The sequence below is a fragment of the Sceloporus undulatus genome, chromosome 3 (assembly GCF_019175285.1).
Source record: "Sceloporus undulatus isolate JIND9_A2432 ecotype Alabama chromosome 3, SceUnd_v1.1, whole genome shotgun sequence".
Lineage (NCBI taxonomy): Eukaryota > Metazoa > Chordata > Lepidosauria > Squamata > Phrynosomatidae > Sceloporus > Sceloporus undulatus.
Window position 1 is genome coordinate 33,222,820 of NC_056524.1, and position 16,914 is coordinate 33,239,733.

Below are 16,914 nucleotides of genomic sequence, written 5' to 3' on the forward strand. Positions count from 1 at the left end.
TCCAAGCTGCAAATGTGGAGGGCCTTTGAAGTAATCAATTACCAACAATGAGTTACTTGTAGTCAGTTCCTTTTTGCAATAATGTGTGCATGTGTGCACATGCATGTGCACCTTCAAGCTGCATGTTGACTTATGGTGATTCCATGAATTTCATAGAGTTTTCTTAAGCAAGGAATCCTCAGACTTGTTTTTCCAGTTCCTTCCTCTGAAATATAGTCCAATAGCTCTAATCATGTTGTTGTTGCTGTGTGCTTTCAGGTCTTTTCTGATATATGGAAACCCTAGGGTGAACCTATCACAGGGTTTTCTTGGCAAGATCTGGGGGGGGGGGGTTGCCCTTTCTTTCATTTGAAGCTGAGAGGGTGTAACATGCCCAATGTCACCCAGTGGATTTCCATGGCTGAGCAGGGATTCGAATCCTAGTCTCCAGAGACATAGTCCAAGGCTCAAACAACACCATGCTGGCTTCTGTCCCTACTCCTAACCATCACAGTCCTAACTCTCATTGGAAATCTCATTGTGGGTCAGAAACCATGTGGGTCACACAAGGTGGGTCAGAGAGTGGGTCACACTCTTTCCAAGGGTTTTTTGTTTTTAAATCTTGGTGCATGAAGATTAACTTAACTGCTCTCGCATTGCTTTGTTCCTCCCAAGTGTTCATGTTTTGGCAAATCCTGAGATTTGCGTAACTATAAAATCATCCTTAAAAAATAAATAAACCAAGCCTCCCCCAACAGCCGGACTGGCCAGACTCAGTAAACATGGCATTAATATTAAATGTAAAAGGAGGCCGAATGGGAATTGGTAATGTGTAGTATTCCAGGGAGGGCATGCCTGGTTGGCTGGAGCAGTGAACGGAAATAAGTATACATAGCAATGTTTTATTCCAGAACCCACTTACTTCATTGATTAACCAATTCATTTAATAAACCAATTTATAATCCTTTAACCAATTGATATTACAGTAGCTTTAATGAGACATGTGCCCAGTTTGGAGCTTCAAAGTATGGATTGTGGTTACCTTATTTCACTCGAGGTGCTGTGGCAAGAATCTATAAAATCTGACTTTTGGCTTTCCAAACAGTGTGGTTAAGTCTGCAGCTGTTTTCTTTCACCAGTAATTAGGTAAACTGAAGCATACAGCAAAATTATTAACAATTTCCTTGTAAAAAACACACAAGAAGGCCAGTTTAATAATATCCCTCTCTCGTACTAAGCATTTGGAAGCAGATAAATAGACAAATTAGACTATTTTTATTCTTTCCATTATGCTATCAATTGCAGTAGATTTTACACCTCAGCGTATCAGGTATGCTGTTTATCTGTTTTGATGCGGCAATTTCTTTAGTGAGGTATTCAAAGGCACAAAAGCAGCAGGTAACGTTTTCTCGTTCTAAAGAATAAGGATAGGCGTGAATGTCACAGAAATATTCAAATAAACATAGCTGCCTTCACATTCCTGTTCTAATACTCTGAGCAGCTAGTTCCATACCTAAGATAAGAATACACAGATTTGCCATTGAGTATATACCCAATGGAGCAATAGCCAATTTCAGTTCTCTGGTGAGCATAACTCCTTGATCTTGCCAAAAAAATTGTCACATTCTCTGTTAAATTTTAGTTTTACGTGCATGCATCATGTCCTAAAGTTTGCATTAAGAGAGGTTGATGCTTTATTGGATGTTACTCAGGTGTGTCTTTTTTTACTGGAAGGTGACTTATGGAGAATAACATGACTACATTTTGATCTGTATTTGTCCATATCCTTTTTGTTTCATTTTAGTTTCTCACTTTCCCTACACATCTCTACCTTCTGCTGCAACTTCTGGACCAGTAACAGGAGTTGGCATTGTTGGGCATCTGCTAAGGCCAATATGCCAGCAGGGGTTCTCTGCCAACAGATAGAGCCTCTAGCCTAGGTTTTGGCTCATCTTTGCTCTCATTTCCTGATTACTCTAAGCCAGGGTCTGCAAGCAGCTGCCTAAGGTCTGTTGTTCATTCCACACCGGAGACTTCATGACTGCACAGAAGCAATAATCCCAGTTGGGGCTGCTGAAGAGGTGTGCAGACTCCCTTCAGTTAGTGGTGGCTGGTGGTCAACAGTTCATTGAGCTGGTGAATCCATTTGTCAAAACCAGTAGGGCTCCAAGTTTGAATATTTTTAAAAAAAACAAAACAGTCACAAGTATTGCATTACTAAAGCATTAACAGAATGTTAGCTCTGCATGTTCAGCAACAGCAGTAACATTTACATTTCTATACCATAGTAGTGAACTCAGCACTCTTACAATCTGTAAGCCAATTGTCCCCAACAAGCTGGGTACTCATGTCCAATGTTAACACTGCATGTCCAAGAAAACAATGTTAATGAATGGATTTTTGAACTAGCATCAGTGACAACACATTCACTCTAACACTCAAATTTCCAAATTCTAGGAAACTGGCTTCACCCTCTTTCCTCTCCCCCCCCCTTCCCTTCTCCTTTTGTGTCCAGTCTTTTTAGATTGTAAGCCTGAGGGCAGGGAACCATCTATTATCCCCTCTGTGTAAGCCGCCCGGATTCCCAGTGATTGGGTGGCATACAAATAAATCCTATTTATGATGATGATGATGATGATTCCTTGCACAGTGAACATGATCAGCCCTCTTGAGTCCATGCTGCCATTAATGCTAATGGCTTAGTAGCTAAAACTCAAAAAGCTTATTAAGAAAATATAGACCCAGTCTTTCATTGTCAGAACTGACCAACAACTAATTAAACTACATGCAATTTCAAACTTCAGGCAGTTTTAATTCTTATCCATTATAATTAATAAACACATTCGTCTTTCCTTTCCCATACTGCCCTTTTTCTTTGCTGTTGAAGCCAGACGCTTTCACATAAACCACCTGGAGCAAGCTTTCCTCTATTATCTCAGCACCTGTGTCTGCACTCACCCTTCTAAGGCTGTGTCCACACTGCAAACCTAATCCAGGTAGACACCACTTTAACTGCTATGAAATTCTGGGTATTGTAGTTTTGTGAGGCATTTAGCCTTCTCTATCAGAGAGCTCTAGTGCCACAACTACAGTTCCCAGAATTCCATAGCAATGAGCTGTAGCAGTTAAAGTACTATTGCTGCGATGTGTTTTTGACCCAGGTTTTACTAGCAAAATGGACATCATAAAAAATGTGGAGGCTGTTAGCATGTGGTAAGAAATGTTCAGATTAGGACAAAATTATGTGGACTACTGCTTTCATCAACTATTTGTCACATTAAGCTTGAAATCCTTTCGGAATAGTATGCTTACATAAAATTCTTGAACACAGGTTGTAATCATATGCTTATTTACCTTAAGCTAAATCCAATGTTACCCCTACCTAGAAAAGACACAGCAGAGTATTGGACATCCCCCCAGGAGTAAGCCTCACTGAATTCAACTGAACCTATTTCTGAAGAGACACCCAGAACTAGCCTCTCCAGAATGTTAACAGAAGTCATTTCCTATCTCTCCCTTCACTCCAGTAGTCTTCATGCTCAATCACACTTTGTTCAACAGAGATCCCTTACTCCATCCATGGAGAAGTGCAAATGGGATAAGAAACTCTTCTTGTGATCTACTTTAAGATGATCCATACCTGTCACAGTCATTAAAAAAAAAAGAACACACGTTTGAAGTAAACGCATTTAACTAAAATATAAAACCTCTGTAATTATTATTTTATTAGTATTAACCAGGAAATCAGATGTTCAGTATTCTCCTGAGGTTATACATAAACAAATGCAAAATTGAAGTAAGAATCTTAAAAGTCAAAAATGTATAACAAAACAATACTCCATCAAAAAAATGCGTGTAAAATTACAAGAATCCTATCTTTAAACACTGGCATTTGAGAACCATCATTTTATAACTACAGAATTGCCAATCAATCCCCAAATTAGTTTGCAGGAAAATGTAAGAGTCAACTGCCTGCACTTTTTACTGAATACTAAAAACTTTAACTTTGGTTTTCAAAGCAACCTATATTTTATCAAATCAGAGGTCATTAGAACAGCACATTACATCTCACACCTAAACGCGGGGGGAAAGTACTTTCCCCTTATTTTTAACTTACAAAATGGGCAAACATCAAGAATGCATCATAAGAATAATAGAATGATATGTCTTATCCCATCTTAATTTGAGACAATGTAAAATGTTGAAAATGGGCAAAAACTAGTATATATGAAAACGAAGATTTATACAGATCAAGCGAGAGTACCACTCATAAAAAACATCAGCAAAGTAAAATCTTTTCATGTGGGATTTTTAGTACCAGGAGAGTTCTTGGTATAAAACCCACAAATATCACTTGTCATAGTATCCTTAAAGGATTACAGTAATTTAGCATTTAACATTACCTACTTAGGTAAGGTACACTCACCTCTGCATTCAGATATTTGCAAATTCAACTTTCATTACCAATGAAGTCATACAGGTAATTTCCTCACAAATCAGAATGAGAATATACACTTTACCTAGACCTACAAGGATACTCATATGATGTTATGTCCTCCCTAGAAGTATCCATGCCAATGAAGTCTGCATCTCTCATATCTCCCAAACTGGTAAATTTACACAACCCCCATAGAACATCGTATGTAATAAAAAATGAGCAAATATAGATTAGCTAAGAACAAATGTTTTGTTATTTTATTGTGACCTGTTACTAGAAAAAGCCCTGCAGTGCATATTCCTGGATAGATTTTATTTCCTGCCCTATCATGATTATGTAGGGCATACAGATCAAAGCTCTCCCATCAGGTTATCTGTAATTATGATGCGATTCCAAAAGGGCATAAAAATGAACTTTCCAGGAAAAAAGGAGGAAAAATATTGTCTTTACAAGGGCATCTATTAAAAGGACAGCGATGCTAATTTTTTTTAAAAAATGTATTTAACTTAGAAGCAATCAGAATGTCAACAGCTACAACTTTTTTTTTCTTTTTCATTGCAATTCCAGAGTGGTATTCAGTTAAACAGAACAACTACTATTTTTATGATGCAGACAACTGAAGATGAGTAATGAACTACATCTGCATGTATAACTAATTTGTGCTGTGCACCAACAGGAAATCTCCATAAACTTCCATGCCAATTTACAACCCCCATACTGTACTAGGCAAGGTTAGTGGCCACTGAGATACCACTAAAGGACAGGTCTACCAAAAGACGCATTTGGTAGTGTATTAACTATACAAAAAGAAAAAAGAAAAAGGAAAAAAAGTCACTGTACAGTTTAAAAACAAATCTTACACAACCTTGGTTTTGTTTCTCTTTAAAAGGAGTGAGTTGTGTACAGGGGGGTTAAATGCTTTTATAGACCAAAAAAATCTAGAAAGGAGACTTATTCATCATCTTCTTCTTCCTCCTCATCTTCTTCCTCCTCATCTTCTTCGTCCTCTTCATCCTCCTCTTCATCCTCATCCTCTTCCTCCTTTTTCTTGCTTTTCTCAGGCTTTGGAGCTAATTTTTTGGCTACTTCAGGCTTCCCTTTAGCCCTGTATGCAGCAATATCCTTGGAAAGAAAAAAAATCAGAACAATTGTAATGTATATCCCTTCTACAATGGAGTGACTCCTTCAACTAAATCTACTCAGTGCACATTGTGACAAAATTACAATTCACAATCTATAATTTGCTCAGAAGATAGTCTATATTACAAGTTAAAGAATTCTGTCCAATTGCCTATTAATATATTTCATCAATTTCAGTTAAAAAGTAGACAGTGCCACCTTCAGCATGCAGTATGTCTTTCTTTTTCAACTGCATGTAACATTCAATAAACCAAAGCTCAAAATTTATTAAATACATTTTAAAAAACAATCCCAAGGCCGAAACAGCCCATTTTGGCCATCTTAGGGGTTATCCACCCCAATCCAGCCTAAAAGGGGCAGCTGTAAGCCACCCCTTTTCACCCATCTATTTCGTCCCCCAGTTACAGTAGTTTTGTCATGACTGTTCAGAATAGCCATGGGTTTCAAGCAATTTTTTTAAATATACCTCTTCAGTCAGTGGTCCCCAAACTGTGCTCTTTAAGGGATTTTGGACTTCACCTCCCAGAATCTCAGACTATTGGTCAACATGGCTGAGGCTTCTGGGAGCTGAAGTCTAAAATAAAGGGCACAGTTTGAGGACCACTGTCTTAAGTGAACAAATATTTTCATGGACATCTTAGATGCTGTCACACAATACAATGCAAAGGAAACCTGCTGTGGACAGAAAGCTGCAACTCATGCTGTTTGCTGGTAAACTTAAAAGTTTTCTCAATATCAGATGGTAGGATGAGTAGGATGTGCACACCACAACTCAACTAAAGGTGGCTTCATACACACTCTCTTGTATACAGGGGTACCCCGAGTTACGAAATTAATTCGTTCCTCCGCCGCTTTCGTAACCCGGAATACTTCGTAAGCCGAAAAACCCATAGGCGCTAATGGGGAAAAGCCGCGATTTCGTGTGAAATAGCGCCGAAAAGCACCAAAATTTTCTTCGTAACCCGAAATAACCTTCGTAACCCGGAACAGTTATTTCCTATGGGATTTTTTCGTATCCCGGAAATTTCGTAACATGGGTATTTCGTATCCCGGGGTACCACTGTATGCTCTTTCTCTCTCTTAATTCTTAGGTATACCAAAATTCAAAACCACCACCAGAAACATAAATGTCATGCAAATTCAATGGTTGTTCCTTTCAAATATTAAGCAGTTACCCAGCCCTTTCCTTGCCCCTGTTTCCATGTATTTTATCAGAGACAGATCCAGTCAGTTTTGCACATGTACAGTTTATTTTAAGCCTAGATATTAGGACAAATATATTGAAGATACTGACATGAAATTCTGACTATTTTCTATTATATGCTTTCACTGAAAAAAAATTTCTCCAATCATATTTCACAACCCTCTAAAACTAGTCTCCCCACAGGCTACAAGATGAAGCTATCACTAAGACTGTTATTCCACAGTATACCTAATTATATGTGACAGTATTAATATCACATTATTAGTACCTACATTTGATTTATTCAGACCAACCTCAGTGATGTATTATGACTATTACAACTACATCTTTTCAATAAACAGTGTCACAGCAAATATCTGAAATAAAAAAATAGATATTCAAATTACCTTTTCATACTTCTCTTTCAGTTTAGCTGCCTTTTTTTCAAAGGGCTGCTTATCATCTGCAGGAGTATTATTCCACATCTCTCCAAGTTTCTTTGCAACATCCCCGATAGAAAGACCAGGATGTTCTCCTTTGATTTTTGGACGATACTCAGAGCAGAACAAGAAAAATGCTGAACTGAAAATTAAATTACGAAGTTTAAGAATAGAAAAAGTTAAACTACTTCACTATGCACAGCAGGTTTGGAGCTTTTAGTACTATTTCCAAACCACTCTATAACAAAATAGATTGATAAAAGTAAAATACAACTCAGTGACTAACTGCTATTCGACTAGTACTCTCCTGAATGCATTATCAGTACAATGCTGCTTTATGACACATGCTAAGTATAAAACTACTCACGGAGGTCTCTTTGGTGCATTTGGGTCCTTGAACTTCTTTTTTGACTCGCCTTTTGGTGGTATGTAAGTTTTCATTTCTCTTTCATAACGAACCTTGTCAGCTCGTGCCATATCTTCAAACTTTCCTTTCTCCTTAGCAGACATAGTCTGTAAGAAACAATTCAGTATGTACCCTCAATTTGACATGACACTCAACTGTGGTCTGCAATTATACACTTGTCCCTCCACATTCGCTGGAGTTAGGGGCACAGGGCCCCTATGAAAGTGGGGGGCGGGGGAACCACAAATAAATAAACAATGCCCTCATAACCTGAGAGAACACCTCTCTAGGAATTTCTAGGTCCTCCAGCAGAACTGTAGTCAATCTCTGCCAGAATTTGACCACAGAATCATGTTTCAGGACCTACAAATATCTAGAGAAGTGTTTTCTCTAGGAATCTTTACGTCATCCAGTGCAACTCTATGGTCAACGTCCAGCAGAATTTCTCTGGATGACCTAGAGATTCCTAGAGAGCAAATTAATCAAATCAGCGAATAATCAAATCCACACAAGTCAACGCTGCATGTATATCTTATTACCAAAGATATTTTCTAATCTTCAATCAAGGAACTATTTGAAAATCCCATTTATCTGGGCATGTATTGTTTCAAAAAACAAAGTCCTTACCTTCCACCTTTCTGAGCATTTTTTTGAGAACTCTGAAAAGTTCACTGAAGCATCTGGATGTTTCTTCTTGTGTTCTTCCCGACAAGTTTGCACAAAGTAGGCATATGAGGACATTTTACCTCTTGGCTTTTTAGGATCACCTTTGCCCATTTTTGATGATTCCTGGAAGAACAAGTAGAAATCATTGAGAATTCACTTGAGTTTCTAAAGTGTATGGTAGATCATTATTTCAAATGATTCAAATTATTTAAAATGATTAAGAATGGTCAAACTGACATTGGTCCAAAACACACTGCAGAAATAATCCAGGTTGAGACCACTTTAACTGTCTTGGTGCAGTGCTAGGAAATTCTGGGAATTGTAGTTTATTGTAGCACCAGGCTGACATTGAAGGCTAAATATCTCACAAAACTACAGTTTCCAGAATTCCCTAGCACTGAGCCAGGGCAATAAAAATAGTCTCAAACTCATTATTTCTGCAATATGTTTTGGACCATTCTTAACCCTTTTCTGTAACAGGTTTTACCTACCTCCATGGACAACTATATAGGCCAAGGGTGGGCAAGCGTCTAAGTCCCAGAACCCCCCAGAAGCTGCACCAGTGCCACCACAAGAAGATGGAAGAGGCAAAAATGTTGCTTCCTGTTCCAAAAACTTCCAATTTCAACGCCTTCAAAAGATATTATTGCAAGAAGGCAGATGGTACACTTTTCTGCAGCAAGGTGAAGAACTATAATTCTCCAGAAGTAACAATTCTCATATTTCAATGAAAGAAAAAAATGGGAGCAAGGGGAAGCCTGTGGTCTACAAAATCAGCTTTTCAGCATGATTCCTACCCATGACTTGTCTTAGGCAACCAAATAAGTGTACAACATAAAATGGAAACTTGTATGAAATAGGAAGCTTGATATTATCTGATTATTTTAAATGTTAGTACAGGCCTAAAATCGGAAGGCAAAATTCAAAAGAGCGTTGGGTTTTCCAATAATTTACTACCAAGGAGAAAAATCCAATGAAACCCATCAATGAAACAAATCCCCCCCCCCCCCCCCCGAACAGTCCTTCCAAAATATCATCAGGAAGACTGGACCCTCTGGAATATTTGTGGGAAGAAGAAAGGATGAGGAAGTCCTGTTTTGCAAGCAGCGTTTTCACACAGGATTGAAGCCCATCATTATTAATATCACCCACATATGTGAAGGTAACAATTTCCACTTTCAGGAATTTTACTACAGTACTACAGACTTGCTGATTTTTTTTTCTGATGCTGGAGCAAACCTCAAATAGTCTGTACTATAAAAATAAAAACTAGGTAGAAATTAGTTTAGGACAGTGATGGTGAACCTTTTCGAGGCCAAGTGCCCAAACTGCAACCCAGAACACTTATTTATTACAAAGTGCCATGTCCCTCTGGCTTTCTAGTAGCAAACACTGGCAAACTCTGTGCTGGGACGATGGCACATGTGCCCACAGAGAGGGCTCTGAGTGCCACTTCTGGCACGCGTGCCATAGGTTCGCCATCACTGGTTTAGGAGCTTATTGCATGAACTTTGAAACGGTCTCAAGCCTCCTGGGCTGCAGCCAGGACATGGGATGGAGGTGGAGATTATTGTATGCTAAATCACCGCCTAATCACCCGCCGTCAGCCCAGGTCCAATCCGGGTGTCAACCACGATCCGCCAGCATCTTTTCAAAGTGGGAAGTTTTCTGGCTTCTAAAAAGTGCTGGCGGAGCAAAGCTGGGACCCAGTCTGATGGCGATTAAGCATGCGATAATTCCTCCCTCCATCTTGCGTCCCGGCTGCAGCCTGGGAGGTTGGGGATGGTTTTAAAGTTCATGTGATAAGCTCCTTAGTGTTACTGGATAAAGAACAAAAATAATTTCTCTGATGACAAACTTTATTTATACACTCGTCCCTCCATATTTGCAGCTTTGACTTTTGCGCCTTTGATTATTAACAGATTGTATCAATATGTTTTCTCTAGGAATACCTAGGTTCTCCAGCGCAATTATATGGTCAATTTTAACCAAAAGTTATACTGAAGGACCTAGAGAGAACACTTCACTTGCTATATGTAGCTCCTCCAGTACAATTCTGGGGTAATGTCTAGCAGAGGTTGACCAAAGAGTTGCATTGGAGGACCTAGAGATTCCTAGAGATATTTTCTCTCAGGTATAAACACAGTGTTTATGTTATTTGTAGTTTTCACACATTCACAGAGGTCCTGGGCCCTTAACCCCAGTGAACGTGGAGGGATGAGTGTATATATTTTTATTTATTTTTTTAGGTATTTATATCCCGCCCTTCAGCCCTAATGGCTCTCAGGGCGGCTTACAATTATTGTTTTTAATCAGACAGTTCCCTGCCCTCAGGCTTACAATCTAAAAGACGCGACACAAAAGGAGAAGGGAATGGTGGAGGGAAAGGGGATATACACCTAGAAAACCCATAAAATTCTGTAATACCTGCACATACCTAATAATATACCACTGATAAAAATATTTTAAATTATTGTCAGCAGGGGGAAGCACTAAAATGAGTGAATCCTTTACTTCCTATCCCTCCCTGTAAACTATGTTCCAACACACACTCCTTAGTTGATGACTCCAACTCAAAGCTCCCAAGGCATAGCAGCAATAGCTTATGCACAGGGATGTCAACCAATTTATTTGAGCCAGTACAGTATCAACCACCTGTTCATCATTGGAAAGCCTCTCCTACTAGTGACTGCCACTGACACTGTGCATGCGCTTGGGGCTCTAGAGAGCAAGAGGAGTCTTTTTTCCTGTCAACAGTGAAAGTGGATCAAAGCTAAATCCAAAAAGAGAGTAGGTTCACCTCTTCTTTCTCTAATAGGCTACCAGGGAACAGGTAGACCTACTGCAAGAGGTCTAAAGTGATCACCTGGTGAGCTTCCCTCCTTGAAATGCCCCATCCACCTCACTTCTTTCATTTTGTCCCACAAGGTTCTCCACTGAACGCAGCATTAAATTATGCCAAGGGCAACAGCTTCCTTATTCAGGGTATACAATATCCTTTCAAGTTCACCGGTCTTTAAAAAAAGCATTTATATTCATGTTCATGTGCAACAGCCTACTTCATCATCTGATGAAACAAGCTGCTACCTACAAAAGTACATACAATAAAACAATTTCTGAACAGTCTAAGCACTTTTTGCAGATTAAGGGCAGACTCAAAACATTTCCAGAGCAGTTTTCAATGTGGACTGACTTTTTATGACACATTAGCTCTCCAAGAACTGATTTGTGCGAATGTATTTGCATTAAGCCCATGTTCTAGATTTCTGGTGGAGGAGAATGAAAATGTGAATGCAAAGAGCATAGTCATTGACTATCTTACAGTACACATATTAACACAAAACAGTTTCCTTGTGCCAATTCAAACCATGCTGCAGGGAGTGGGATGTTAAACTGGTTGTGGGGGAAAATTTCTGCAGCAGAGGCCATGTCTACCAACCCTGACCTAACTCCCTTCTAAACTTATGAACATGTCCGATACACTTCATATTTGGTATTTGAAAAAGGGTTGCATAAAGCACCCTACTGAAGACTCCTGTGTAAATGTAGCACTCATAATAATGAGTTATCTTATGGATCTGTAACTGGTTGAAAAGAACAGAAAATAGAGTAGGAATATGTGGTCAGGTCTTGCATTAATAGCAGTATAGGATCTCAAGGATCTCTATTGGGACTTTTTTTTTTCAACTTGTTCACAAATGGTGTGGAAATACAAGGGATCAATGAGGTGATCCAAGTTTGTAAACACCAAATATTCAGAGTCACACAAGGAAAAGAGGATTGCTCTCTCCAAATTGGACTGACAATGAAAGGGCAACAGCAGTTCCATGGAAGTAAATATTAAAGGATGTACACTGGCACAAGAAATCCCAATTTTGCACACATACTAACTGGGTGTGTACTGGCTGCGACTGACCAGGAAAGGGATCTTGAAGCTGTAGCTCGAAGAAAATATTGAACTGATGTGTAGTTATTGTGAAAATGGCAAACTCCATAGTAGAAGTTCATTAAAGAATAAAAAACAAAGCTGCCAGCATTTTAATACCTTAATACAATGCAACAGTGCAACCATCCTTGGATTACTGCATACAATTCTGGTTGCCATATCTTGGACAAGCTACTATAGAGCTGGTAAAGGGCAAAAAAAGGACACCCTAATGATAGTAGCTGGACCAACTTCTATGAGGAAAAGTTACTAAGGTCCAAAACTCACTGAAAAAATAATCCAATTTGAGACCACTTTAACTGCCCTGGCTGAGTGCTAGGGAATACTGGGACCTGTACTTTATTGTGGCACTAGAGCTCTCTGGAGGCTAAATGTCTCACAAAACTCCAATTCCCTGGATTCCCTAACACTGAGTCAGGGAAGTCAAAGCAGCCTCAAACTGGATTCTTTCTGCAGTGTGTTTTGGACATATGCCTATGGCTTGTATGTATGCCTTGGGTCCCACACTGGATGAAAGGTGTGATATAAATTAAACAGAAAAGATACAGGTTGAGAGAGGCACGACAAAAGTTTATTGAAGTAAATATTGTGTCAGAAAAGTAGGAGTCTGCCTTCTTCTCTGACATTTTAACAGAACACATGGAGTTTCGGTATGATGTCTTCAGAAGATGATTAAGCAATTAATGAAGGATAATGCTATCCCTGGCTTCCAATCAGTATGGCTATATGCTGTCTTCTGAGGCTGCAGGCAGCTTGCTTCTCAGGCCTGTTACAGACAGCCAAAATAAAGCTGCTTCGAGTCACTTTGGAGGTATGGTATTTCAATGATGCATGAGTCCTAAGAGTCTGGAAGCTTCACCAAAGCTGCATTCCAGTCCTTAGGAGTGGAGCGTGGCTTTGGTGCGGCCTTTGGACTCTTAGGACACATGTATCATTGAAATACCATAACTCCAAAGTGACTCGAAGCAGCTTTATTTTGGCTGTCTGTAACAGGCCTCAGTAACAGTTATTGGAGAGTAACCACAGGAAAGAGCAGTTGCTTTCATGTCTTGTATAGAGCAGCTGGTCAGCCTCTTTGGATCAGATGAGACTTTGGCGTGATTTGGAAGAGAAGTTCTTAGGTTCTTAATTCATCAGATTAAGTACAGTAATCTCCCCATTACAAAGGCTCTTTTTTCATATCTGTACTGAGGCCTTCTCTTTTGACAGGTAAACATTGTTTTTCTCCAAGCTTCCTCATGACTGCCTACGAAAGGCCTCCTCTCCTTTCCATTGCACAACGCCAGGGAAATGTGGACACTTCTAGCTGGTATTGCCACAGAAAGCAGAATTTCCTATCAGTTTGGCATGTACTTTCTGACTAAACATGTCCGGTCTAAAGTTTCTGCCAAGCAAACAACTCTTTTAAAAAGCCTACAGTGGAAGCTGGTGTCAGTGAAGGGGTTAATTCTCAGGATTAACAGGGATATGTAGTGATGAAAGAATAATAAAAAGAAACCAAGGGACTTGTGGGCTTAAAACACACTTTTACACTCATGTATTTTACTTGTGAGCAACTAACTAAAAATCTGTGACTCACCTGATTTCATTTTAAACGTCCTGTCAGCACTAAATATCCCTCTACGCCTAAGTCCTTTTGTAAAAACTGAACTATATACAGTATATATATATATATATTCACAAGCATAATAAGTGTTTTGGCCACAGGCTATTGTGAATTTTATCTATATTAGAATTCAAAGACATAGCCGTGTTACTCTGTAAAATCAATATGTAGAGATCATGTAGCTCCATTGAGACTCACTGAAAGAAAGAAATGGATGGCATGAGCTTTCGTAGACTTCAGTCTACTTCTTCAGATGCATTTTAAAATGAACCTGAGGAAGTAGAATGAAGTCTACAAAAGCTCATGCTGCCCATTTCTTTCTTTCAGTCAGACTCTAAGGTGCCCCTTTATCTATATTAATTATGGACACTTTCTAGAGAAAAAGCCGCTGCCTATCTCTATTCCCTCAAAACAACAATAATAAATGAATATATATATATATATATATATATATAGTTATATATATTTACACTCATTTTACATCTGAGTTTTATGAGAGTCACACACCTATGAATACCAAGTTTTGTGAGAGTCAAACATCCAACTGTGTTGCTATTATTATTATTAAGCCTTGAGGCAATTTTTAACATCCTCCTCTATGTAGCAGCTGCACTATAAGCTCCTTATGGCAAAAGGCTCTCCTTTCCAAGGTGGCTTCTTCTTCTTCTTCTACCAGGGTGATAATAACAAATGCAGCTCGAGAGGGGCGTATGTATGTGTGCCTATTTGAGCTCTTTCTACAATGGCAGCGTCTTCCGCCTTAAAGGAGGTCGAAAAGAAGGCTGCTCTCTTGCTAATCCTCCTCCCATTTTGTCGCCTGAATGGCGAGAGGAAATGGGCTGTGAGTTCTGTGTGGGACCTCGCTTTTCAGCCTCTAAGGAAAGAAGCAGCCTAAGCTCTCTCCCCATTTTGTACACTGGGCTCCCAAGCGCTTCACAGAATGGCTGCTGCCGCAGCTCAAAAGAGAATATGGCTCCTTCCTTCCCTTTTTTTTGCTTGAGAGCGCGCGCGCGAGAGAGAGAGAGAGAAAGAGAGCGAGCGTCCGTTGGCTGCGCGCGCACTCTCCTCCCCTCAGAAACCGTCCTCTGTCTCTCGCTCTCTCTCTCAAAGCTCCCTTCAGCCATTAGAGGAGGAGGAGGAGGAGGCGCCTCGTGCTGCCTTTTAATTAAAAAGCCACCCACTATTTCCTATTTATTACCCCCCCCAATAATATATATATATATATATATACACACACACACACACATTTATATTATTGTGTGTATCTATTCAGTCAAATAACACCTTTTTAATTTATATATATTAATTTATATATATATATATATATACACACACACACATTGTGTGTATATATCTATACATACATACATTTTGTATGTAGATATATATATAGTCAAATAACATCTTTTTAATTTATATTAAATATATAGTGTGTATATTTTTCAAACATCTTTTTTAATTTATATATACTAATTTAATTTCACACATATATATTTATATTATTTTGTGTGTATATGTATATATTTCTGTCAATAACATATTTAATTTATATATATATATACACACACACATTTATACTGTGTGTATATTTCAGTCAAATCATTTTTAATTTATATACACATTTACATTATGTATGTGTGTGTGTGTATATATATATATATATAAATATTGGACTGAATATATATATATATATATACACAATATAAATGTGTGTGTATATATATGTATATATATAAATTAATATATATAAGTTCAAAAAGATGTTATTTGACTGAAATATATATATTATATTATTATTATATTAATACGTATTTATGTGTGTGTGCATATATATAAATTAAGCAAGATGTTATCTGAGTAATATATATATATATGTGTGTGTGTGTGTGTGTGTCTAAATTAAATTAATATATGTAACTGAAATGACGATGTTATTCGGCTGAAGAAGCGGAGGGCTTTTGCTGAGCCGAGGCCACAGAACGGCTGGGGCTTTTAAGCGGTCGCCTGAGAGAGAGAGAGACGTAGAGATGAAAGAGGAGAAGGCAAGGCGCCTGAGAGCCCCTCAAGGGCGCCCCCTGGCGGCAGAGAGAGAGAGCGCGCCTCCGTCCTCCTCCTCCTTGTTTTCTGCCTGGTCTGCGCTGCTGCTGCTGCTGCCTTTCCTCTCTCTCCACACGGCTCTACAGTCAGCCATGTTCCAGCCAAAGCGCAGCCTCCCGAGGTGATTTATCGCCCGCCGAGGCCAACAACGCCCAGCAGAAGGGAAGAGGGAGACCGGGAGCACTCCCGGGATAAGCCCCGATCCTAGAAGGGGCCCTTCACACGAACCCCGCCTTTTATCCCACACACTCCCCCTTCCCTTCTTTAAGCGGCTTATTCCCACCCCAGATCCTCTCCCTCCGCTTCTTGACACGCGTTTCCACACGGAGACCCCGTTCACACGACGAAGGAACACGCTTCACTTCGGCTCCAAACACCTCCGTTAATAGGAATATATATGTATATATATATATATGGTTAAGTATAATGCTTAATCTATATATGTATTTTAATTCCTCTTGACTCGTGTCGAAGGCATTGTGTGAAGCGTGCATAGACGCGTGTCAACTATTTCCCCGCTTTTAAAAACGTGTTTCTTCGGAGACAGAGCTCTTTTCCCCCTCCCTCCTCCTCCCTCCGCAGCTTCCTCGGCGGATCATACTCACCGCCTGCCGGGGGGCTCCCTTCCACACACAACACACAACGCAACACGCGCCGCAACACTCGCCGATGGCCCTCGCCCGCCGCCGCTGCCGCCTGAGTCTTCCTATGGAGCCCAATGCACCGCAATGGCTGTGAGGGAGAGCGAGGGATCGATACGCACAGCCTCCTCACACTCTTCTCGGCGCTGGTAACATTACTCTCAACACAGGCGCATCCCGATTGGCCGCCGCCGAGGCAGGCGCCCCTCCGATTGGAGGAGCGCCTTCCATTGTCCTGACCAGAGGCGGCTCCCGATTGGACGCGGCGGGAGACACGTCACCGGGGATGGAAAGGGCGCGCAAATATAAAAATGCGGGGTCTGAGGAGGCGGGATGTGCAGCCCTTGCGAGGCTGAAACGGCTGCGGTAGTC

The 16,914-nt window shown here is 39.9% G+C and overlaps 1 protein-coding gene across 1 annotated transcript; it reads right to left on the reverse strand.

The window, feature by feature from the left end:
- Positions 1 to 3,680: 3,680 nt before the first annotated feature.
- HMGB1 (high mobility group box 1) lies at positions 3,681 to 16,695 on the reverse strand. The gene is made up of 5 exons (XM_042456380.1): positions 16,507 to 16,695; positions 8,214 to 8,375; positions 7,548 to 7,693; positions 7,148 to 7,322; positions 3,681 to 5,539 (listed from the first exon to the last, which is right to left on the reverse strand). The coding sequence occupies exons 2-5, from the start codon at positions 8,361 to 8,363 to the stop codon at positions 5,369 to 5,371; spliced, it is 642 nt and encodes a 213-aa protein (XP_042312314.1). The 5' UTR covers positions 8,364 to 8,375; positions 16,507 to 16,695; the 3' UTR covers positions 3,681 to 5,368.
- Positions 16,696 to 16,914: the final 219 nt, after the last annotated feature.

Excerpts from the sequence above, each read along its gene's own strand:
- HMGB1 (XM_042456380.1), bottom strand. The coding sequence starts at position 8,363 with ATGGGCAAAGGTGATCCTAAAAAGCCAAGAGGTAAAATGTCCTCATAT. Across the intron at positions 7,323-7,547 it reads AATGCACCAAAGAGACCTCC|TTCAGCATTTTTCTTGTTCT; the intron begins GTGAGTAGTTTT and ends TTTAATTTTCAG. Across the intron at positions 5,540-7,147 it reads TGAAAGAGAAGTATGAAAAG|GATATTGCTGCATACAGGGC; the intron begins GTAATTTGAATA and ends TTTCTTTCCAAG.